The sequence below is a fragment of the Silene latifolia genome, chromosome 11, assembly GCF_048544455.1.
Source record: "Silene latifolia isolate original U9 population chromosome 11, ASM4854445v1, whole genome shotgun sequence".
NCBI classification, from domain to species: domain Eukaryota; kingdom Viridiplantae; phylum Streptophyta; class Magnoliopsida; order Caryophyllales; family Caryophyllaceae; genus Silene; species Silene latifolia.
Window position 1 is genome coordinate 205,048,603 of NC_133536.1, and position 26,137 is coordinate 205,074,739.

The 26,137-nt window shown below is 39.5% G+C and overlaps 3 protein-coding genes across 3 annotated transcripts; all 3 read left to right on the plus strand.

Annotated features, from left to right (window-relative positions):
- Positions 1 to 78: 78 nt before the first annotated feature.
- On the plus strand, positions 79 to 5,499 carry LOC141614737 (protein NRT1/ PTR FAMILY 5.7-like). The gene is made up of 4 exons (XM_074433484.1): positions 79 to 235; positions 1,356 to 1,573; positions 2,928 to 3,487; positions 4,668 to 5,499. Exons 1-4 carry the CDS (start codon positions 79 to 81, stop codon positions 5,497 to 5,499), a joined length of 1,767 nt encoding a protein of 588 aa, XP_074289585.1.
- Positions 5,500 to 12,802: 7,303 nt separating this feature from the next.
- Positions 12,803 to 23,061, plus strand: LOC141614738 (protein NRT1/ PTR FAMILY 5.6-like). The gene is made up of 4 exons (XM_074433485.1): positions 12,803 to 12,983; positions 20,645 to 20,862; positions 21,296 to 21,852; positions 22,215 to 23,061. Exons 1-4 carry the CDS (start codon positions 12,803 to 12,805, stop codon positions 23,059 to 23,061), a joined length of 1,803 nt encoding a protein of 600 aa, XP_074289586.1.
- Positions 23,062 to 23,846: 785 nt separating this feature from the next.
- LOC141614740 (uncharacterized) lies at positions 23,847 to 24,425 on the plus strand. Its single transcript, XM_074433486.1, has one exon. The coding sequence runs from the start codon at positions 23,847 to 23,849 to the stop codon at positions 24,423 to 24,425; it is 579 nt and encodes a 192-aa protein (XP_074289587.1).
- The last annotated feature ends 1,712 nt before the right edge of the window (positions 24,426 to 26,137 follow it).

Below are 26,137 nucleotides of genomic sequence, written 5' to 3' on the forward strand. Positions count from 1 at the left end.
TAAAGTGTTAAGCAACAATTTTTTCGAGACATTAGTCTATTATTACACATACATATGCAACCGGAGAAGAGAGAAATAATGATGCCTGAAATTCCGACAGAAAATAACCAATTCGAAAGCCAAATAAATAATTCTAGTGATGAATTATATGTCCATGATTCATCACTAGATTATAAAGGCAATTTGCCTCTCCGGGCGTCCACCGGGGCATGGAAAGCCGCCGTATTCTTCATATGTAAGACATACTACTTTCTAATATTATTAGCATTGGTGCCTGGCTTTGTCTGGACTAACTCTATTTAGTATTAAACTTTATTTTAATTAAATAAAACTATTTTAAAATTGTATAACTCATAAATTTATCATTAATATATTTTTGTATGACATATTTAAAATTACGATAAAATAATTGATGAGACAAATTCACTACTCCCGTTATTAATATTTTACTTAAATCGATTGGGTAGCTAAATGTTTATATATATATATTTTCTTTTGTTGTTAATATTATTAGTTTTATTACATTCGCTATTATTACTGTTACTTTCACTACTCCCGCTGTAATTGTTTCTACTCTCACTATAGTCGCATTAGTATTGATAATTTCACTACTCCCGTTGTTACTTCTATTACTTTCACTTCCCCGCCCGCTCGTTGTTACTTCTATCAATTGAGTGATTATCATCATATTACTATATCCAATGGTAGTACAATTCTTTTCACTACTAACAATTACTTTACCATTTAGTCATGCAATCTTAAGAGACTTATATATTTATATAAATATATTACATATATGCATTAAATTAAATCAAAATAATTATGGAAAATTATACTTTTTTTTTTGAAATCTAGCTTGCTTTATTTACATTTTAATAGTTTCTAAAATATAACATACTAATATTATATTCGTGTACGTTAAATAATTAACATCTTCCTTATAATAATTAATAGTTTAATACCATAAGTTGGGCACGTTTATGTTAAGGAAAATCTCCATATTATGATGTTATCTAAATTTAAACTTAAGACAAAATTCTATAATATTTACGTTGAAATCCCTTGATCAGGTCCATCACACAGTTCTATGATTAAAGCTACATAGTATAATTAAATTGTATAAATTTATTTAATTACATTGAATTCCCTTGGTTTCTGGAATTATTATATTGTATTGATTGATTGACTGATTGATTCTGTAAGACCGTGTTATTTATATGTGTCTCGAACTCGGGGGTATGTAGCGAGCTCTACCATTTATTACGACATACGACGACTCTAGGCATGATATTCCGAGATGTAATTTGTACATTTATGTTAATATAGCATTAAAATTTAAAATGGTGAAAATGCAGCAACAGAGTTTATGGAGAGAGTATGCTTTTTCAGCATATCATCGAATATGATAACATATTTGACGACGGTGATGCATCAAGATCTGGAAACGGCAGTAAATTCAGTGAATTTATGGGCCGGAGTATCTCTTGTAACGCCTATTTTAGGTGGATTTTTTGGTGATGCTTATGTTGGTAGCTTCAAAATTATTCTCTACTCTTCCATCCTTTATGTTTTGGTTAGTACATTCTATCTTTTTTTTTTTTGGCTTTCTACTCCTGCCGTTTCGCTCATTTGTTTACCTATTTTATTTTTGGGTGTCTCAGTCAATCGTTTACCTTTCTATTTTGGGTGTACCTTTGATGGGTAACTACTTAAACCTTCATACTCAATTTGGTCTACTTGATTGTCATCCAATAATTCCTTCCTCTTTTCTTAGAATATGTTTGGTAAAACTAGCTGAAACCTAAAAATGAACCTGAAAACTAGAAAGTTAACTGAAACCTGGAAAAGTTAGCTGAAAATTAGGAGTTGATAAGGTAAATGATTATATAAAATTATGTTTGACAAACTAACTGAAAAAGTAGCTTATTTTGGTGAAATAACGTAAAAGGATATGATAATTATAGATTGAAGGGGTAAACCAAGATCAGGTAGCTGAAATCTGAAATGCTACCCATGTATTTCCAAAAAAATTAGCTTATTTGTGCAAATAACTTACTTGCCAAACACTTCCAAAAAATAAGCTACCTGAAATTTTGGTAAAAAAATGCTACTTCTGTAAAAAAAGGTATCTAAAGTGTCATGCCAAACAGAGTCATGGCCCTGTTTGGTAAACAGCGGAATAATTTCAGCATAAGCAGATTGGAAAAGCAGATTATAAATGACAGATTTTATCAGAAGGTTTGACTAGCATATTATAGTTAGCAAAATTAATTTGAGTGTTTGTAAATAGCGAGACGATTAGTAGATTGTTAGTTTTCTTTGTAAAATGGAGAAAAATTTCTTATTTTACAATATGCTAACAATATCTTTGGGGTAAGAAAGATATATTGTAAAACAAAGATATTGACCCCAAATATGCTGTTTCAATATGCTATTTACCAAACAATAAATTAGCATATTGATTGGTCAAACATGCTAAAACCCTTGAATATGCTAAAAATTGGCCAATATGCCGTTTACCAAACAGCGCCTATAGTCTTTGTGCCAAAATCAAAAGGTAAAAAAATGATTGTGACGGAGGGAGTAATATATTTCATTCTTTTATTTCAATATATTATTTTATAATGTAGTTCGTATATGTATATTAACTTCATGTCTTCATCAAGTGCTGGAGCAAGGGGGGCTAGTAATAATCGCGCTCGCCTCGTTGGCATATGAAAAATTTAAAGTTTTTAGTCAAAATTTTCGATTTTTTTTTTCCGAGATTACCTAATACTATTTCGCCCTCGCTGACTTTAAAACCTACTCCATCCTACTATAATTTGCTAGATTTAGAAACAATATAGTTAGATGGTTTTAAATAAATTTAAAAGGGGTGATTTTTCAAGGATTTTTCAATTGATGATTTGTTATAATTGGATGTTCAGGGCTTATGTCTGTTGATCATGACACAATACATCCCAAGTCTTAAACCATGCAACATGAATTCCAACACAACCTTGACATCTTGTGAGAACGCTAATAACATTCATAAGGCGGTCTTCTTCACTGCGGCTTACCTTATATCAGTAGCAACGGGAGGAGTGAGGCCGTGCCTAGAGGCTTTAGGGGCAGATCAATTTGACGACAATCATCCTATAGAAAGGAAACAAAAAATGTCGTATTTTAATTGGTGGATTGTCGCATTGTATGCTGGAGGCTTCCTTGGACTGACCGTGATAGTCTATATAGAAGACAATGTCGGATGGGGTGTCGCGTTTATTATAGTTGCAATTGCTATGGGGTTGACCGTAGTGTCCTTCATTTTAGGGAGAACCCTTTATCGATATAGGGCCGTTAAAGGAAGCCCCTTAACTCCAATGCTCTTGGTTTTGGTTGCCGCTTTCACAAAGAGAAATTTGCCATGTCCCCCTGCTGGTTCATCACTGTTAAATGAAGATTTGGTGTCACAACAAGGACGACTTCTCCATCGTACTAATCGACTAAGGTAATGATTAGTAACTAGGGTAGATCCCGCGCAATAAATGCGCGGTATTTATAGGGTGTTTACTTTTTAGTTTATTACTTATTATTTAAAATTTATACCTTAATTAACATTTTCATATTTCACCTATTTTAATATGAGAAAGAAAATTAAACTATAAAACTAATAAAAAAAATTGGGTATGTCATGAAATCATTTTTTTTTTAATCACAAAGTTAATGATTTCGTTTTATAACTTATTTAAAATTATCTTAATGACTTTTTTTCACGAAGCTAATAATATTAGTTTATTTTTATGATTTATACGGTGTAAGTATGCATCAAGTCATTTTCTAAGAAAAAATAGCAATTTTGTATTTTATAATTTTGGGATATTCTACGGTGTACCCCTGAGTTTTTGAGTTTTCTAAGTTGTACCCCTGTTTTTTTGAAATTCTATGTCATACCCCTAAACTCTATATTATAGTCTATAACATGACCTTATTAATTGTCTTTGTTAACGTAATTCGTTAGTTGATCGACTATTTCAGTCATTCATGCACCAATCACTCCTTAACACGCCCGCTTAGTTATTAGCCCATCTAATTATCAACTAACTCGCTTAATAATCAACTAACATTTCCAAAAATGCACAAAACTTTCATTTCGTTTTTTTGCTTCTTTAAATAGGTATTAAAGGTAATTTGTAATTGTTTAAAGTTAGTTTGTGATTATTATCATAAAAGAAGATGATATGATGTTAATCAATGAGATTTGAGGTTAAAGAACGATTGTTTAAGAGACAACGAGTGAAGAGAGTGTTGAAAGAGGTCATCATACGGATGAAGTAAAGAGTTCAGAGGTACACCGTGAAATATAAAAAAAGCAGGGGTACAACATGGAAAACGTAAAAACTCAAGGGTACACCATAAAATTTCCCTATAATTTTCTACCCCTTTTATTTTATTTTGATTAAAACATTATAATTATAATTATAATTTAATGAAAAAAATCATGCTTTCAAGAAAGATAATAGTTAAATGGGAAAATCTCATTTCTTTCCTTATATAAGTAGATGGCTTTTGGAGAGAAAACTTTTGAGAATTTTTATTTTCTTAGTAATAGGGGGATGATTATTTCTTGTTCTTCTCCATACCGAGTATTTTATTAGATATATACGAATCATTGTTAATTTGTTGTTCAGATTTCTTGATAAAGCTGCTATAGTTGAAGAACAAGAGAAAGGAGCATGGAGGCTAGCGACGGTGACACAAGTGGAGGAATTAAAGCTGATAATAAACATGACACCAATATGGTTAACTTGCTTAATATTTGGAATTGGTATCGCGCAAATCAACACATTCTTCATTAAGCAAGGAAGTATGATGTACAGAAGAGTCTCTAAACACTTTGAGATCCCACCGGCATCTGTAGCCGCAGTAGTTTTTGTGGCAACAGTGGCCGTTATTCCTATCTATGACAAGTTATTAATCCCTTATCTTAGGCGTGTTCGAGGCAATGAGAGGGGTCTCAGCATTCTCAATCGGATAGCCATCGGCATGGTCTTGTTAATCATATCAATGATAATATCTGCCTTAGTCGAACGAAAAAGATTATTGTCATTCCAAAATGGAACAATGTTGAGCGTCTTATGGCTTGTCCCTCAAGCTTTGATTTTTGGAATATCGGATGCATTTTCTATTGTTGGGTTGCAAGAGTTTTTCTATGAACAAGTACCCGACTCAATGAGGAGTTTAGGGATGGCCTTTTGTCTTGGTATTATCGGTGTTGGCGCGTTTCTTAGTAACCTGTTAATCATTATTGTTAACGCTATCACCGGGATGAATGGTGGGAAGAAATGGATTGGCAAGGATGTTAATCATAGTCGCCTTGATTATTTTTATTGGTTATTAACCGTAATGTTTGCTGTGAATATGGGTGTTTATTTGGTTTTCGTCAAGGGCTATAGATACAAAAATGTTCAAAAAAATATTGGTATATGTGAATCCGATAAGGATGATGTCACTAGCGTTTAACCAAGAAATTTGGATGATCAACATGTATTGTACAATATCCATTAGGCTAAGACATCTCTGGTAATTGAGATTTGAATCTGAATGGATGGATTGTTAATTAATAATAATACTTATTATAGGTTCTTCCGTGTAAAAAAGAGATATATTGGTAATTTGTGTAAATGTGTATTAAGATATATATTTCCATTCCTTATGCCGCTTCTATGTTGGCAGGAGGGAAGTAGCTTATTAGTTGGAGTCTTTGCAGCAAATGTGTTCAGTGTTTTACTATTTTACATCTAATATATATATACAAATACAATAATACATTATTGTGATAGTTTAGACTTTAGAGCCAAGTATTAATTATACCTAATGCATGAATGAATAAAACTTCATTAACTAACAATGTTTGCTATGAAAATGACTACTCCCTCCGTTTGGTCTAATTCACTACATTTGACCAAATATGTGAGGAATTTGATCAAATGTAGTGAACTCGACCGAACGAGGGAGTACATAACTCGAGATTCAAACAAAAGGTTTTTGCACAATCTTTATCATCTTCAAGGAGAGTCAATCGGATCGGGTTTGGGCCAGGTTGGGCAATTTCTCCTTATGGATATTTTCGGTTGGGTTTTAAACTTAATATCCGTCAAGTTATTTAGGAATAACCGTCAATATGCAATGATAAACACTTGTTGGGTTTGATAGAGTCGGTTCAATCCGTCTTTCACGCCAGATTTTAGAGCTGTTCAAATGCGGGCTTGGGCCGAGGCGTGAAGAAAACATTTGCCCTTTAAGACTATAGTTGGCGGGCCGGGTCAGAATTATGGGCCAATTATCCTTGCCCTTACCCGCCCTTTAGTCAAAAGTCGGGAGGCCCATGGGCTAATGGGCCGAAACACTAAACTTTAACTGTTAGTTACGTATTCGGTATAGAATGTCTTCAATTTAAACTACTTTTTATATGTCATAACTTGATTTGAAATTTGAAGTTAGATGTGAAGTATATGGATAGTGAAATATTACGGCGCTGTTTGGTAAACGGCATATTGGTTCATTTTTAGCATATTCAAGGTTTTAGCATGTTTGACCAATCAATATGCTAATTTTAGTGTTTGGTAAACAGCATATTGAAACAACATATTTGGGATCAATATGCAGTTTTACAATGGCCCTGTTTGGTAATCAGCAGATTGATATTAGCAAAAGCAGATTGGTCAAGCAGATTATAAATGACAGATTGGATTAACAGGTTTGACTACTCCTAGTATATTTCAATTAGCAGATTTAGTAGAAGTGTTTGGTAATTAGCAGATTTTGGTTAATAGATTGTTGTATCTATGTGTAGATTGTTGACGGATTCATATTTTACAATCTACTAATGTGAATATGCTGGGTAGAACAGCATATTGAAAACAGTAGATTGAGCTCCAATCTACTTTTTCAATATGTCATTTACCAAACACTCAAAATAGTAGATTGGTGAGTCAAACATGCTAAAAGCCTTGAATATGCTGAAAATTTCCCAATCCGCCGTTTACCAAACACCCCCAATATGCTGCTTACTCCAGCATATTGGTTAGCATATTGTAAAATAGGAAATTTTTCTCCCTTTTACAAAGAAAAGTAACAATCTACTAATCGTAATCTGTCAATTACCAAACACTCAAATTAATTCTGCTAATTATAATATGTTAGTCAAACCTTCTGATAAAATCTACCATTTCTAATCTGCTTTTGTAATCTGCTTATGCTGAAATTAATCCGCTGTTTACCAAACATGGCCTACATGTAAGGATAAAGGTAAGATAAAAGTAAAGATTGGATGTATACATTATTGTAACTTGTAATACATGGTAATTAGTGGTATTTTGAATATATGCTTATAAAAATATGCTTTTATTTTTTTCATTAAAAAAATCATTATTATAATACAAATCAATTATATACACAAATAAATTGAAAATTTATTATCTTATATTTTTAGCGGGCTGAGCGGGTTGGTCCGTTTGGAAAAGTTCATGTCCATGTCCAACCCATTAACTTAATCGGGCTGGGCTTGTCCAACCCACGACCCATTTTTAAGAAAAATTTGCGTCCAAACCCGCTAAAAATAAGGGTCGAATGGGCCGGGTTATTGGGAAGTATAACTGTTAGAATATATTGTGAATATTTAGTCACAAAATAGTCTTATTGTATTTCCTTATTAGTTGTAACTAATTGATTGTAATTAGGTTAGAATCTACTCACATAACTTGTATTTATACGTAACAATAATATCAATGAAAGGCAAGCACAATATTCTTTCATGGTATCAGCTTCCTAGGGCATAACGATCTCTCGCTTCCGCTCCAAACCCTAGATTTCTCCTCTCCTCTTCTTCCTTCTCATACCGACCTCACGTCACCACCAAAATCATGCCTGGCAACGACGCCTCAAAATCAAAATCATCTTCGACGTTTCACCCTGCCTTGGCTGTGACTAACATACGTAACCATGTTACGGTCACACTCGGTCTGGATAATGACCAATACCGTCTTTGGGTGGCACTCTTCACTAATCATGCCAAATCACACCATGTACTCCACCATATCATCGCGCCGACAGGTAAAGCAAAGAAACCTGCCATTGACGAAGGCGATGAATTATGGGAGGAATTAGATGCTACTGTTTTACAGTGGATCTATGCTACGCTCACGAGTGACTTACTCGAGACTGTCATTGAAGAAACCTCCACCGCAATGGAGTGCTGGAATCGCATTCGCGATATTTTTCAAGACAATCAACATTCCCGCGCCGTCACACTGGAACAAGAGTTCTCACATGTGTCGATGGCTGATTTCCCCACTGTTGCCGCATATTGTCAACGCCTGAAAAGCCTCGCCGATCAGTTGAAGAACGTTGGTTCGCCAGTGACCGATAGTCGCCTTGTGTTACAACTCGTCTCTGGTCTGTCTGAAGCTTATAATGGCGTAGGCACGATTATTCGTCAAAGCACTCCGCTTACACCATTTTATCGTGCACGCTCGATGTTAACTCTGGAAGAGGCTGGGATTGCCAAGCAAGCCGCAGCAAATGGAGGTAATTCAGCGTTATATGCTAAGCAACAAAGCGATGATGGTGATACTTCTTCTATATTGGGTCGTCCTCCTTCTCCGTCTACTTATAAAAACGGTAAAGGCAACAACTCTAATAACAAGAAGAAAGGTAACAAAGGAAAGAACAATGGTGGGTCACGAACCCAAGGCTCGACGGCTGCTTCCTCGTCGCCTGGAAACCCACCAAACGCCCCTGCTCCTGCTGCTGCGTGGCCACCACAATATGGTGGTTACGGGTCATGGCCGTGGGTGCCATCTCCATGGGGGTACCCCCCATGCCCATATCCGTCAACGCCTTGATCTCGTCCTATGCGTCCTATGGCAGCTTCCCGGCCCCAGGCATACAGTGCAGAATCTCCTCCGTCACAAACGGACATTGAGCAAGCTATGTACACACTCGGGTTGCAGCCTCCGGATCCTCGTTGGTTCATGGACACCGGTGCCACATCTCACATGACATCGGATGGAGGTAAGCTCTCATCTTATGTTAATTCAAGCGTTAATGATGGTATTTTAGTAGGAAATGGCCAGTCAATCCCGATTCTTGGTACCGGTAATATTACCCTCCCTCACTCGTCCCATAACCTTGTTTTAAATAATGTTTTACACGCACCCAAAATCGTCAAAAATCTTGTCTCAGTACGAAAATTCACCACTGATAACTCCGTTTCTGTCGAATTTGACCCCTTTGGTTTTTGTGTGAAGGACTACATGACGGGGAACCCTCTAATGAGGTGTGAGAGTCGGGGCGCGCTATATCCTATCCTGCCAAACCCCACGGCCGTGTCACATGTTTCGCCTGCATCCTTTGCTGCTATCGAGTCGTCATTGTGGCATGACCGTCTTGGCCATCCTGGAGTTTCTATTTTTAATGCTTTGCGTAACAATAAGTTGATTAATTGTATTTCCAATTCTAAGCAAACTATTTGTCACTCTTGTTCTTTGGGTAAACACATAAAACAACCTTTTAATCCATCTATTTCTCGCACTTTTATGCCATTTGATATCGTCCATGCTGATCTTTGGACCTCTCCGGTGCCGAGCTCTAATGGACATCGTTTCTATTTATTGCTTCTAGATGACTACACCAATTTTCTTTGGACTTTTCCAATTGCAAAAAAATCTGAAGTTTTTAGTGTGTTTGTCAATTTTCGCAATTATATAAAAACTCAATTTGACCGTGAAATAAAGACTATACAATGTGATAACGGGAAGGAATTTGATAACGGTACATTTTGGGAGCTTTGTGCTAAACAAGGATTAACTTTTCGATTTTCTTGTCCACACACATCATCTCAAAATGGAAAAGCCGAACGAAAAATCCGTTCCTCTAACAACATCATACGGACTTTACTTCATCACGCATCTATCCCACTATCTTTTTGGCATCACGCTCTAGCGATGGCAACATACTTGTCCAATGTTTTACCCAGCAAAGTTATTTTTTTAATAACTCCTATACAAATGCTATATCATAAACAGCCGTTATATACTCACTTACGCGTATTCGGTTGTCTATGCTATCCTTTGTTTCCGTCCACGACAATAAACAAACTCCAAGCTCGTTCTACACCTTGTGTATTTCTTGGATTTCCTCCTCACCATCGTGGGTACAAATGTTTCGACATAAAAGCTAACAAAATAATTCTTAGTCGACATGTGCTTTTCGACGAAACTCAATTTCCTTTCGCCAAATTGCCCAAATCGACCCCTCGTGCTTCTGATTGTTTTGATAGTCCTCTGTCTCCTCATGTAGTCCATCATACTACCCAACTACAGCCACCCACAAATTGAAATCCTCCCCATACTGAACCCGAGTCTCCCACACCCAACTCCGCTGCTCCCCTCACCCCACCTACTACACCAGCGTCTGCCTCACATACTCACCAATCCTCACCTCCCTCCATACCAATCACGTCTGCCACACCCTCGCCCTACCAACCTCCCATATCCTCTAAAGCCGTAACTAGGGGTGATCATGGAATACGTAAACCCAAACCGATATTTAACTTAAATACCACGGTTGAAGTCTCGCCTATTCCCCGAAATCCCGTCTCTGCTCTTAAGGATCATAATTGGAAACTGGCCATGGACGATGAATTTAACGCTTTAATTAGCAATAAGACTTGGGAGCTTGTCCCTCGTCCGGCAAATGTGAATGTTATAAGGTCAATGTGGATTTTTAGACACAAATTTAAATCTAATGGTTCGTTTGAAAGGCACAAAGCTCGTCTTGTAGGTGACGGAAAAACGCAGCAAGAAGGGATCGACTGTGGTGAAACTTTCAGTCCAATTGTCAAACCGGCAACAATTCGCACCGTGTTATCCATTGCCTTGTCTCAAGGTTGGTCTATTCGTCAATTAGACGTCAAAAACGCCTTCCTTCATGGTGATCTCCAAGAAACCGTTTATATGCATCAACCCCTTGGATATCGTGACAAGTTATTTCCGGATCATGTGTGTCTGCTTCGTAAGTCTCTTTACGGTCTCAAACAAGCACCACGGGCATGGTACACCCGTTTTGCTACATTTGTGAATAAAATTGGATTTATGCATAGCAAATGCGATCACTCGCTGTTCGTTTATCGCGGGAAAAATGGGCACTCTGCTTTTATACTTCTATATGTAGACGATATAATATTAACCTCGTCATCCGAGTCTCTTCGCCAGACCATCATGGATAGTCTCGGGGCTGAATTCGCAATGAAGGACCTTGGTCCTCTGAGCTACTTCCTCGGCGTGGCTGTGACTCGACATGCTCAAGGTTTATTTTTATCTCAATCTAAGTATGCAGCAGAAATAATTAATCGTGCGGGTATGACTAGCTGCAAGCCGTCACCAACTCCAGTCGACACGAAACCGAAACTTAGCTCCACAATAAGTCCTCCATTTCGTGACCCTACACTCTATCGTAGTTTGGCAGGTGCGTTGCAATACCTCACTTTCACTCGTCCCGACATATCATATGCGGTTCAACAAATATGTTTGTTTATGCATAATCCAATGGAAATTCACATGAATGCATTAAAACGTATTATACGTTACATTCAAGGAACGAAACAGTATGGTCTATGGTTAACTCCGTCTCCACCTCAGACGCTTACAACCTTTACCGATGCTGATTGGGCTGGATGCCCGGATACTCGTCGTTCAACGAGTGGTTATTGTGTATTCTTGGGTGACAATTTGGTGTCTTGGGCGTCAAAACGACAACCAACGATTTCCCGCTCTAGTGCCGAGGCCGAATATCGCGGCGTCGCCAACGTTGTCTCTGAATCTTGTTGGTTGCGTAATCTCCTGCTTGAACTTCATCACCCACTTCACAAAGCTACCATTGTCTATTGCGACAATATGAGTGCCATTTACTAGCCGGTAATCCCGTCCAACATCAACGAACAAAACATATTGAACTTGATATACATTTTGTTCGTGAGAAAGTTTCAAAAGGAGATGTACGGGTACATCACGTTCCCTCTCGCTCTCAACTGGCTGACATCTTTACCAAGGGTCTTCCTTCGGTCCTGTTTGATGATTTTCGTAACAGCCTCAACATTCGTCCACCTCCCGTTTCGACTGAGGGGGAGTGTTAGAATATATTGTGAATATTTAGTCACAAAATAGTCTTATTGTATTTCCTTATTAGTAGTAACTAATTGATTGTAATTAGGTTAGAATCTACTCACATAACTGGTATTTATACGTAACAATAATATCAATGAAAGGCAAGCACAATATTCTTTCAATAACCCATCAACATCCCTAATTTTTTATTTTCTTCCAGTCATGTTGATACTGATTTTCAGTATTATTGGATGGTGCTATGTCGATGTCCAAATAATAGTCGCAATCAAAAGTCAAGAGTCAAGACCATCACTTTCAATCACAAATTCACAATCTGACAACATAAAACAATTGCACTTCTGGTACACACCAAGTGTAAACAAATAGCGTCCATCGTCCTGCCATACGTATTATTGAGTCTTGAGTGTAAGTTATGCTCTATAGTGACGAAGAAAAATTGAATTGATCAAACAAATATAAGATAATGATATCGATTAAATATTCGACCTAACCATTGGTACTAAATTATGTGAAAATTTCGAGATATATATAGCTTCGAGCAATCCCGCCATAAATGACATAATAGTAACACATAACAAAAGTGTTATGCTACAAATAAACTTTTGAGACATTAGTCTATTACACATAACTAGTTAAGCATGCAACCGGAGAAAAGAGAAATAGTGAGGCATGAACTTCAGACGGAAGATAGGCCTTCCGGGAGCCCACAAAATAATTATAGTGATGAACTATATGTTCACGATTCATCACTAGATTATAAAGGGGATTTGCCTCTCCGGGCATCTACCGGGTCATGGAAAGCCGCCGGATTTTTCATATGTAAGACATACTCAACTACATTCTAAAATTATTTTGTAAGACCGGCTTATACTACATTTGTAATTATTTGGGAACTTAACTTAGAAATACTTGAGCCAAATGATCTTCAATTTAACATGTTTAAGACCTTATTCTACTATGGCTAACATATTGTTCTTGGCAAAAATTATAAACCGTTAAAGCATGACAATATATTCCATCGGTCCCGGTCATTTGTTATCTTTTTTCATATAATTAGGGTATTTTAGTGAGTTGTTCTTTCTATTTTAAAAATAAACTTGATAAACAATTTGATCATTCACACTCAATTTGTTCCACTTTTCATTTAGTAATTGACTCATTCCTCTTTTCTTGGTCTTTGTGCCAAAACAAAAGGACAACAATTGACCGGGATGGAGGGAGTATTTATTTTCAAAATAGTAGTGGTCAAAATATAAACGACTACATGCATGTATGTCAGTTTCGCTCTAACACAAATTCTTGTTTCAAACGATTCCTTTTTGTTTGGAGTTTCAGACGGGCATATGTGACTATTTTATGACTAAATATAACCACCATGGTACAACTCGTTTTATAGTTTATGGTACTTGTTTTTACAATAGTGATTATATTTGGCTGTAAATGGTTACACAATCCCTTCAGACCAAAATATCTCGTCTGAAGCAAGACCAACTACTCCCTCAATTCCTTTTATTGAGCCTTATTACACTATGGTCATAGAGGTGGCAATCATGTCATTCGGGTCAAGTTTGGGTCGGGTCACAGGTTGGGTCATATCGTGTCATAGCTATGCCCAGGTCGGGTTCAGGTCACTTACGAGTCGAGTCAAATCTTTGTTTTGGTTTGGATCGGGTTTTTGAAATAGATTTGTCGGGCCGGGTTGAGTTTTGGTCGGGTCGGGGCATTATCGAGTATGGGCTTCTGGCTCATATTTTGTCTCGTTTGGCTTATCAATTTATATCGGGTCATTTTTTCGATTACCTTACCAGTTTGAGTTGAGTTATGATATACTAGCTTAAAATCCGTATAAATACACGGACATGTATAGTAACATATTAAATTTGTTTCTTTAATAATTGTTTAGCTTAATCATTATTTTGTGAAGTTATAAAATTAGTTAATTTTAAACTTTTTTAAAGATCATTCAAAACAGGTGAAAATAAATGAATTGTTTTTATAATACTTGCTGATGATTATTTCTTAAATAATGAATCAATGAATAACAATAGTTGACGACAAATATCGCAATCAAATCTCTACTAATGTGTAATCTCTATATATACACCTTTGATGTTGATTAATTAATTCTTATCCAACTCTTAAACCAACTTGACTATATGTCTTTTTTCTAGAGAATTTTATTACGAAGTATTATTTTCTTGAACATTTTTTTTTTCCAGGAAGTTTGTCGATCCAAACAACTCTACCATCTCCTACCGGCAACACATGTGCTAACGTGTGAGCCACTACATTGTTTCTTCTACTAATAAAAGACCATACAACCGAAGAAAAAGAACTAGAAATACGTAAAATGTCATCTAAAACAAGCGAGAATAAACTGCGTCCCGTCTTGCGCTGCTTCAAGGCGTCAATAACTTGCGAACAATCGCTCTCCACCACAACACGATCATGGCCTGCTTCCCGCGCTTGTTCGAGCCCTTCCAAGACCGCTACCGCTTCCGCTACACGTGCTTCCCAAACCTCCCTTCTATTATGAGCCATGCCCCATAGGACTTTCCCCGAGCTATCACGACAAACCACCCCAACACCCACACCGACCCTCTCCTTTACCCCCGCATCCACGTTGAGCTTAACCCAACCCGAGCTCGGAGGTCGCCAATCATCCCCATGCATTCCCCCTACCTCCTTCGGTCCCCCTTCATCCCTAACCCGCACAACCAGCTCCCCTTCTATTTCCTCAACCACCCGTCGAACCCTCTTCACCACATCCTCCACCACCACACCTCCCCCATTAAAGATAACTCGGTTTCTAGCCTCCCATATAGCCCAACACACTACCATCATCAACCCATACTCCCTCTTTCCCATCCCACGCCAACAACCTTCCACCCACGCTCGAACATCCCCCTCGCCGTCCCTCTTCTCCTCCAACAGCCCAACTTCCTCCCATACCCCCCTCGCAATCCAGCAATCTCGGAAAAGATGAAGACTCGACTCAACTTGACACTGACACAACGGACACAAAATATCATCATGACCGACACGAAAAGATAAGTTTACCTTAGTTGCTAAAGCATCGTTGCACAATTGCCAAAAGAAAAGCTTGATCCGAGGCCACACCTGAACTTTCCACAAGTTATTCCATAACCATTTGCTTCGTTCCCAATTCGACGTCTCCACCCTATTAGGCTCCTCTCCCGCAAGCAGCTTGTAGGCCGACCTAACCGTGTATTCCCCATTCTGTTCAAAAGCCCAATACCACGAGTCAACCCGTCTTTCCCTACCCAACCAAATGTTAAAAACCCGTTCCCTCTCGAAAGGTAAGAAGCATTCGGCCAGCTTCTGCTCATCCCATCCACGTCCATCGGTCGTCATCAGTTCCGCGACAGTCATATTTTCCCCCTTTCCATACACGGCGAAAGGACCCTTCCTGACTGGGTACCCACAAGCCAAGCATCACGCCACACTAAGGTCTCCAAACCGTCCCCAATTCGTCTCCGCAATCCACGCACAACCACGGTCCGAGCTTCCACAATCCCACGCCAAGTGTAGCTCGGGTTGTTTCCCAAACCCGCATTCAAGAATTCACCCTCACCATAGTACCTGCCCCTCATTAGCCGAGCCCACAAACACTCCGGCTCCGTCAAGAGACGCCAGGCTTGATTACCCAAAAGAGCTTGGTTCGAAGCAATAAAGTCACGGAACCCCATACCCCCATACACTTCGGTTGACACATGCGCTTCCACGACACCCACGAAATCTTTCTCGGCTTTCCTTCCTCATGTCCCCACCAAAACCGCGACACAAGAGCTCTCAATTCGTCATAAAAAGAGGCTGGGAGTTTAAACACACTCTTCACATAGGTAGGGAGCGAATTGGCAACTGCCTTTATGAGAATCTCCTTACCCGCCCTAGACAATATTTTCCCACGCCACCCTTGCAACCGTTTATTGAGCTTATTGCGCACAATATCGGTAAAAGGCTTCTTCGATCGCCCACAACCGTAGGTAAACCCAAATATCGCTCTTGCTCCTCAACAACGCTCACACCCAACCTAGCAGCTATGCTAATCCTCCGCTCATCCGAGACCCCGTGGCTAAAGGAAATGGTCGTTTTATCCAAATTCACCATTTGGCCTGAAGCAACCTCATATTTGTGAAGAATATTACTCGCCTCCACCGCTTCACTTTCACTTGCTTTCAGGAAAAATATATTATCGTTTGCAAATAGTAAATGCGATATCACAGGAGCTTGGGGCGAAATTCGAAGTCCATGAAGCGAATAATTTTCCGTCGCTCTCCTCATCAAATTAGATAAAACCTCCGCATATAAAATAAATAGATAAGGAGATAACGGGTCACCATGTTGCAAGCCACGCGCCGGTTGGAAGACCTCCTTCACATTACCATTTATAAGAACAGCTGAAGAGACCGTGGTTACGCACATGAGCACCCTATCCACCCACATAGCATCGAAGCCCATAACGCGCAGGAGCTGCTTCAAAAAGTCCCATTCCACCCGATCGTAAGATTTCGCCATATCAAGCTTAACTGCCATATGCCCTTTTTCGTGTTTCGAATTCTTCATGTAATAAAACAATTCAAAAGCGATGAGGACATTATCCGTGATTAGCCTTCCTGGTGTAAAAGCACTCTGATTTTCCGACACAATTTTATCAAGAAATAATTTGAGCCAGTTAGCAAGGATCTTCGATATTAACTTATACACCACATTACATAAGCTGATTGGCCGAAAATCACGAATTTTATCTGGCGCCTTATTCTTCGGGATAAGGACAATATGAGTATGGTTTACCCCATCCGGCATCGCTGCCCAATTTAAGACTCTCAAGACCGTATCCGTCACCAACGGTCCAACAATATGCCAATATGTCTGGTAAAAGAGACAGTGCATACCATCCAGTCCAGGAGCCTTCAACGGGTGCATCTGATTAAGCGCTTCCACGACCTCCCCCTCGGTATACTCACGGCTCAGCTCTCCATTCATCTCCGCAGTCACTCGTCCCTCCATTCCAGCAAACACATCCCCAAAATCACGAGAAGGAGAAGCCGTGAATAGCTCGGTAAAATAGTTTGTCGCAACCTTAGATACCGCCTCATCCCCACACCTCACAATGCCCCCATCATCCACCAGCTTGCTTATATGATTTTTCGCCTTTCTTTGACCTGCTTGTTTATGGAAGAAACTTGTATTTCGATCCCCATCTTTGAGCCATAAGGCCCTCGATCGTTGTCGCCAGAATTGTTCCTCATGTGTACATAAATCAGCCACTTCCCTCACCAATTTCCTCCTTCGTCTCACTTCATCAGCCGACTGTCCTCCCTCCTTCAATCTAGTAATTTGGCTCCGCTTCGTCGCAATCATCTTCACAATTTTACCTATACTCACCCGTTTCCAAACTTGCAATTCTGTCGCACTCTCCTGTAAAGCTTCCACATTCCCCCCCCCCCTTTCAAACCCGCGCAATATAGCCTCCTCACACCCCTCAGCTCCCACCCATATTTGCTCAAAATGAAATCTTTTTGTGACTTGCCCCACACTCTCCCGCCGGTCCAACACCAATTTGAGTGGTGAATGATTAGACCACTCGCGCCCCAAGTGACAAAGCCTGGCATAAGGGAAGCTCTCCATCCACTCATTAGTACCCATAGCTCGGTCTATTCTGCTTTGACGATTATCCTCCCCCGCTTGCCCATTATCCCATGTAAACGCATATCCCTCAAATTGAACATCCACCAAACCACAAGCATCCACCGCATCTCGGAACTGATTCATTTGCCATTGAGCTCGTTGACCCCCTTTCATCTCATTAGCAAATAAGATCTCGTTATAATCTTCTATGCACATCCACGGCAACGCTGATTGCTGCTTTAACACCCGTAATAGCTCCCAAGAAAGGTGTCTATCCGCAACCATAAGCCAACCATAAAAACCCGTCACACGCCAATCCCCATTATCCTCCCTAATTATGAAATCCATATGATGAACCGACGCCGAAAGGAACTCACATTTGATATCCTTATGCCAACAAAATGCTAGCCCACCAGCCCTCCCCACACTATCCACATGCATACCATAATACATCTCAAATTTCGCGAGAACCGTCTGCATCTCACCACCACTGAGTTTCGTCTCGCAAAGAAACACCATGGCCGGGGCCTCCCGTCGTAACAAATGACGGAGCGCACCTACTACATCGGGGTGGCCCAATCCCCGGCAGTTAAGACTTAGGATACTCATTGGGCCCGGCGGGGTTGAGCTCCCTCAACCTCCGCCTCAGGTATAATGATGCCCCCGTCGTTGACAACCTTGGACTTCTTGCTTCCCGTCGACCCCACCCCTTCTTCCTCTCTTTCCTCCCCCACTTTTCTTACCCACTTACGGCCTTTCTCACTTACCCCACTCCCTTCCTCATGACCGCCTGGTCTCCCCCCTCCTCACACGGCATTTTCCTTGCCAGACCCCCATTCCCACCAGCTGCAATCTGCTCCCCCCTCCTCTCCAGACCGTCCACCATCATCTCCACCCTCTCAGAAACACCTTGCCCCTGCTCTAAACCCTCCACCGTCGAACCAAACCCCACCCCTTCCTCCTGCATTTGCCCCTCCTCAACCCGAGAAAAGATCCCCCTCTCTCCCTACTGTCATCCCCAGCTGCCTCATTTACAACCACCTCCTCCCGCCTTTTATTTGCTCTAAAACTCACAGCTATATTTTGTAATTTATAAATAATCTTAGCAATATCTTCTTCCTCATCATTCTTACGCATATCCTCGAACACTGGTTGCAACGATCTCGCAGCTTTCCCGGTTCCTTCTTTTACAGTCTTCGTGATTTTCCACGGAGATGCTCTCAACCATTTCCCAAATTGTAAATCATCCTCATCAAACGGTCCATCTTCACAATCTTTTTCCCCATGCCCGTTTCTCCCACAACCATAGCAAAAGGTCGGCAGTCTTTCATATTTTATGTCAAATTCGACCTCCTTCCCATTTGGCATCAGGATAGTAATCAACTTCTTCAACGGAACCCTAACATCATATAAAATACGAACCCTAATCGCTCTGTCCATTTCCAGGTTTGGCTCTAATTCCATATTAATGTACGTCCCCAGCATAGCCCCTATCTTCCTCACATTACCTTCATTACGCCGTCCTGATATAGGTAAATCATAAACGCGTGCCCATAAAGGTAAATGAAAAAGAGGGATATCAGTTACCTTGCCCGTAGAAGTAAGTTCGTTAAAGCACCAGACAAACTTATCGAAGTGCTATGGTTGATTTTCCAGGACCCTCTCCTTATCACGTAGCGTCCCAAACCGAAAAACAAAGAGTTTTTCCTTCGCATCAATAACATTCCCAATGATAGGCTTCATCGAATTCCATAATTTTGTCATCGTCTCAATAGCCGCTTTGACATTAATCGATTTCTGCGCCCAAATCCGCCCTACCAACATCAACTGACCCCTTGCTTCCTCTTCCTCAGTGCCTTCGTCCCAGAGAAACGAATCAAAATTTCTTCGATCTTCGCTAGTCATAATCCCTTTGCCCTTGTCCTTAGATGTAGCCATCGGATCGAACAATTCTTCAGACCTGCACAAAAACGACACAACGCAACCAACACAACACAAAAGAACACGACGCAGCTACACTCACGTGAGAAAACGTGAGAGAAGCCTCAAAATAGGAGGAGAAAACCAAGACCTAACCCTAGACCTAGACCGAACCCTAGGAGAAAACCCTAGAAAAAAAGAGAATACACATCTGAACTGAAATTTTGTTAAAAATCAGTTGCAACTTTACAAGTGATCTTTTGGTCAAGAATCAAGATTAATTGTTACCTTGGACTTTTTATTAATGTATAAGTTTTATTTCGAGTCCGCTTTCGAGTCATTTTTGGGTTATCTTGCGGGTCATCTTTCGAGTCAATTTCGGGTTATCATTTGGGTTGGATCAGTGCATGAATCGAGTAAACTTGGGTTATGGCCTTATGGGTCATCTCGGGTATTGTTGGGTGGCCTTAAACGTGTTAGGTCGGGTTACGAGTCATTATCGGGTCGGGGCGGTTTCTGGTTGCAACATTTTCTTGTCATCGGTTCAAGTGTGCTTAAGTTCGGGTCGAATTAGATTTGTCAGCTCTATATAGTCATGGAAAAACGATGTGTTTGTCTTCATTTGTGTACTTTCAATCACTTTACCACGCTTTAGGCGAGGTCAGTGGTGGAGCTAGAGGTCTAGTGCTCGTCCCCGATGCAAATTTCAAAACTTTTAGTTAAAATTTTCCAACTTTTTCCGAGTTTCTCTAATATAAGCGCTGACAGGTGTGGAGTAAGGATTCTAAATATGGGAGTAAAAAAGACTTTCTTCTCCAATATAAGCGCTTAATTATATTGTAATCCGTACTTATTATCGCAATGTACTCCGTATGTGTTAATACGACATTAAAATGGCGGAAATGCAGCAACAGAGTTTATTGAGAGATTGGGCTACTTCAGCATATCATCGAATTTGATAACGTATTTGACGACGGTGATGCATCAAGACCTCGAAACCGCAGTGAATAGTGTGAATACATGGGCAGGAGTGTCACTTGTAATGCCAATTTTTGGTGGATTTCTTGGTGATAGTTATGTTGGTCGCTTCTACATTGCTCTCTTCTCTTCCCTCCTTTATGTTTTGGTTAGTATATTTACTTTCGATCTTTTTCTTTTACGCTATATTAAATTTGATAATACTTTTGATGATTTCTCCTTAGCTACATCTTTTCACCGTTTATGTTTTAGTTACATCCTAGGAACATGAATAAGATAGCTCTTGCCTCATGGCATTGCGCAAAATGCCATGAGAATGCATGTTGTTTAAATCCTTTCTTTACGGCTGCCAAAAAAAAGTTATGTTCGGTCTGAAGAGTCATGAATAGTGAATTGTGAGTAGGTAACGGTAACTTCCTTGTTTACATACTTATAGCCAACTCTCTCCTCTTTTTCAATACCGTCGATACTCACAGAGTCACAGTCATATGTGATATTTATCCTGAGTTGATTAATCGTATTATCCAATGTATTCTCACCTTCTACATATGTGCGTGATTATTTCTCTATAATTTGTTCAGGTCTTATGTCTATTCATCATGACACAATACATCCCAAGCCTCAAACCATGCAACAACAGTTACGGCACAATCTTGACTACATGCCAAAATGCTAGCAAGATTCATAAGGCGACCTTCTTTACTGCGGCTTACCTTTTGTCGATAGCAACAGGAGGACTCAGGCCATGCCTAGAGGCTTTTGGAGCAGATCAATTTGACGACAATCATCTTGAAGAAAGAAAGCAAAAAATGTCGTATTTCAATTGGTGGATCTTCGCATTGCATGCTGGAGGTATCCTTGGACTTACCGTGATAGTCTACATAGAAGACAATGTTGGATGGGGTGTCGCGTTTATTATACTTGCCAGTGCTATGGGGTTCATTGTCGTGATATTCATTTCAGGGAGGACCCTTTATCGGTATAAAACAGTTAAAGGAAGTCCTTTAACTCCAATGTTCATGGTTTTAGTTGCAGCTTTGGCAAAGAGAAATTTGCCAAATCCTTCAGATTCCTCCTTGTTGAATGAAGTTCTGGTGTCACAAAAAGTTCGACGTCTCCATCATACTAATCGGCTGAGGTAATTATTTAATGTTAAAGCTCAATTCAATTGTCACCCTTTTATCTTTTTTAAGCTAAGGAGTTGCTTACTTTATTGCCAATACCTTTTAGAGTGAAACCTCTTTGGGCTTATGAAACGGACGCTCTCTCCCCTCCTTTTAGAGGTGGGGTCGGGCACGCCCGTTTCCATGATTTAATAACTGGTCCAACCTTGTTTGGGTCAGGTGTTGGATGATCGAGTTACTGTCAAGGTATTTTTATCAGGTCTATTTAACGGCGTAACCAAATGCATCATTGTCGAGGTATTTTTGCCAGGTATACTTAACGACATAACCAAATGCTGATTTAGACACTTAACATTACTGTTGTAAACTTGTCTAGATTTCTTGATAAAGCTGCTATAGTCGAAGAACAAGAGCGAGGACCATGGAGACTAGCAACAGTAACACAAGTGGAGGAACTAAAGCTGATAATAAACATGATACCAATATGGCTAAGTTGCTTAGTATTTGGAATCGGTATCGCGCAAACGCACACATTCTTCATCAAGCAAGGAAGTGTGATGCATAGACGACTCTCTAGAAAATTTGAGATCCCACCGGCATCTGTAAACGCCCTTGTTTTTATGTCAACAGCGGTCGTGATTCCAATCTATGACAAGTTATTAATTCCTTATCTTAGGCGTGTCAGAGGCAACGAAAGGGGTCTCAGCATTCTCAACCGGATAGCCATTGGCATGGTTTTGTTAATCGTATCAATGGTAGTCTCAGCCTTAGTCGAACGAAAAAGATTATTGGCATTGCAAAATGGAACAATGTTTAGCGTATTTTGGCTCGTCCCTCAAACCTTGATTTTTGGAATAGGGGATGCATTTTCCATTGTTGGGTTGCAAGAGTTATTCTATGAACAAGCACCTGACTCGATGAAGAGCTTAGGGATGGCCTTTTGTCTTAGTATTAATGGTGTCGGTTCGTTTCTTAGTAGCCTGTTAATCATCATTGTTAACGCTGTCACTGGGAAGAATGGTGGGAAAAAATGGATTGGCAAGGATGTGAATCATAGTCGTCTTGATTATTTTTATTGGTTATTAACCGTGATCTTTGTTATGAATATGGGTGTTTTTATATTTTTGGTCAAGGGTAATAATAGATACAAAAATGTGCAAAGATTTGTTACTGTAAGTGAGTCTGATGAGGGTAATAAGGGAGAGGAACATGCTTATATATAAGGAATATCTTTGGACTTTCTTGAGACTGGAATTTGTGGTCATTGTTTAAGGCTAATTGTTATTATCTTTAACAAGTTTTGGAACTTGTGAAAATTACGGGACTCCTATTAATTACTGATTTTGCAGTTTTTTTTATGAGTTTCATATATGTTTTACCTGTAAAAACTCAGTTACATACTATTAAAAGTGTACATACAACCACATATTAAAATGTTTATTTAGCTAGCATCTCATGATAGGATAATATGCAATTTTAAGTGTGTATGACGTGGCTTGTCGGACGACCCATTATGTCTTGCTTATCGGAAGAGGAAACTATAGATCATTTGCTGAGCCATTGCCTTATCTCACAAATCATTGGAATTAATTAGGAGACGGCCTTGCCACCTTTCCGTCCTTTTATCCAGTTCTTTTTCGAAATGGGTATCTAAAAACGCTAGAAATAGCTATAGTTTCGCCTTCACGGACTGGTCTATGTGATAGGATAATCGTAAATATGTAATTTATTTGCTAGATTATTTGTTGCCTACTTTAGTGTAAATTAGTTCCTTATGTGTAGCTAATTAGTTGCTTAATTGTAGGATAACTTTTGTATTTATACTCTTTGAATATCTCAATAGAAATCAACGATTAATCTCCTTTATGGTATTAGGTTTCTAAATCTCGAATCCTTTCTTCTTCTCCTTCTTCTTCTTCTTCTTCTTCTTCTTCTTCTTCTTCTTCTTCTTCTTCTTCTTCTTCTTCTTCTTCTTCTCAAAGACCTTACGCCGTCCAAATGGTTCCCGATGCAAAGTCGACTTTCCATCCGGCTCTTGCAGTTAACAACATATCGAACCACATCACCATCAAGCTTGGTATGGATAACGACGAATATCCATTGTGGGTCGCGTTATTCACGAATAACGCAAAATCTAATCGCGTGCTTCGTCATTTCGTCAAACCCAAAGGCGGACGCTCGTAAGCCTCCTGTTACTGATGACGAAAAAGAGTTATGGGAAACCCTAGGCGCCACAGTCCTTCAGTGGATTTATTCCACCTTCACCACCAATAACTTGGAAACCATTGTCGAGGGCGAGACTACCGCCATAGACACATGGAATCGTCTTGCCGACATATTTCAAGACAACGACAAGAATTCGAGAGCATTAACACTCGAACAAGAGTTCTCCCATATTGTGATGGAGGATTTTCCCTCCGCGTCCGCATATTGTCAACGACTTAAGTCATTGGTAGATCATTTGAAAAATGTCAGCTCCAATGTGTCTAATAGTCGATTGGTTCTTCAATTGGTCTTTGGTCTCACTGATGCGTATCACGGCGGTGGGACGATCATTCGTCAAAGCGATCCTTATGGTTTCAAATAATACCTCGCAAGTGCACGATTTATCGTTGTGCAAAATTGAGGGTCGATCCCACAAGGAGCTAGGAAGACTACTAATCGTTTTAACTCTATTGTTTAGCTAAGTCAACGATAATGGATGAGATTGTTATACTAATGCTACCTAGAACAAAATGAGATGAAAATTTAACAAGATAAAGGTAAATGAGCAAGAAGGAAGGATAAGTTGTAAATCAAATGATTAAAAGCCTAGAACTCGGTCCTCCCACAACAGTTCATAACTTCACACAATTAATTCCCTAGGCTAATCATAAGGGTAGAATGGTGAGGAGGAGATGGCTCTAATTCACCTAAGACCCCCCTCTCGGGTTCGAAGTAGGACACTAGAACTACCCACCAACCCCACTCTTGGGTTCGAAGGTCGGAATCCCTAACTCAACACCCAACAACCCCAAAAACATGCATATTTCCGAGGAGGTCAAGAACTTGGTCAAGGTCATTAAGTACTCATCGTATTCCGGGTCATCCCACTCCTCCTCTCGGAGGTCGATTTCAAACATTAGTCTAGAGGTACCCTCCCTTGGTTCTCCCTTTTGGTCTAAACCTAGGTTAGCGATAGGACCAACTTTCGGGTATCCAAATTACAACCTAACCAACTCTCGTTGGTGGACAAGGGTCACAAGTCGACACTACCCGAAATCAATCCATAAACCATGTCAATCCTCTAAACTACCCTCACCAATTTCCCCAAATAATTAGCCTTTATGAGATTCAATTAGTGAAGTTACTCATGTCGGGTCAAACCGAGTCCTAGTAGAAGAATACTCACTAATCATGGTTCTAAAAGCAATAGAGACAATAAAGATGGATTCTTTAGGCATAATCATGGTGGAAGAATAAATTCTACTACTAATCATGCAATAATTCAACACAAATTACCAAGAAAGATGATTTAATCTAAGAATGGAAGAGGATTAAACTAAAAGACATAAACTTTCACACAAGTAACTCAAAGATTCAATCTTTAACATGAGAAAATCAAAGACTCAATCTTTGGGTGAAAACAACAATGGTGAACAAAGAAAAGATGAACAGGAGAGAGAATACAACAATCAAACAACTAAATTTGGAATTCTAACATAAACCACTAAATAAAACTTAAGAGAAAAGCAAATCTAAACAAATGAAATTAGGAAGAGAAATTATACCAACTCAATAGCAAAGAAAGGAACTTGGATTGAAAAATAAGAAAGGAGATGCCTTCAATCTTCTTACAACCCAATTTCTACACTAATAATGGTATAATTGTTGAATAACTTGTTCTAATTAGGGAAAGATTAACAAGGTAATTAGTAAAGTTTAAAACTTGGAAATCGGAAATAAATTAGATCTAGGATTATCTGTCTAAACACGATTTTGAGGGAGTATTTATAGTATCCTCCTGCTTAGGTTACAAAAAACGGAATTAAGCCAAAACACGGGTAGCAGCGACCGCCAGCCGGTCGACCGGCGGCCGGCTGCCCCTCCGGCGCCGAGACATGTCAAATTTGAAGCTTTGAAATGGCCGAGCTGACGCTCCGCCGGTTGACCGGCCACCGGCTGGTCGGCCCAGGAGCATCCTCTGCTTTTTTTCTCCCCTTTCTTCCTTCTTAAATTCCTCGTATGCCTTGTTTCTTGCCAAATTTCCTTTAGCTAGCTCAATTACGTACAATCAAGTGTCGGAGTCGGTAATAGCGG

Bases quoted from the DNA above. Each gene is read 5' to 3' on its own strand.
- LOC141614737 (XM_074433484.1), top strand. From the start codon at position 79: ATGATGCCTGAAATTCCGACAGAAAATAACCAATTCGAAAGCCAAATA. The intron at 236-1,355 runs GTAAGACATACT...GTGAAAATGCAG, and splicing joins AGCCGCCGTATTCTTCATAT to CAACAGAGTTTATGGAGAGA. The intron at 1,574-2,927 runs GTTAGTACATTC...TTGGATGTTCAG, and splicing joins CTTCCATCCTTTATGTTTTG to GGCTTATGTCTGTTGATCAT.
- LOC141614740 (XM_074433486.1), top strand. From the start codon at position 23,847: ATGCAAAGTCGACTTTCCATCCGGCTCTTGCAGTTAACAACATATCGA.
- LOC141614738 (XM_074433485.1), top strand. From the start codon at position 12,803: ATGCAACCGGAGAAAAGAGAAATAGTGAGGCATGAACTTCAGACGGAA. The intron at 20,863-21,295 runs GTTAGTATATTT...TAATTTGTTCAG, and splicing joins CTTCCCTCCTTTATGTTTTG to GTCTTATGTCTATTCATCAT. The intron at 21,853-22,214 runs GTAATTATTTAA...AAACTTGTCTAG, and splicing joins CATCATACTAATCGGCTGAG to ATTTCTTGATAAAGCTGCTA.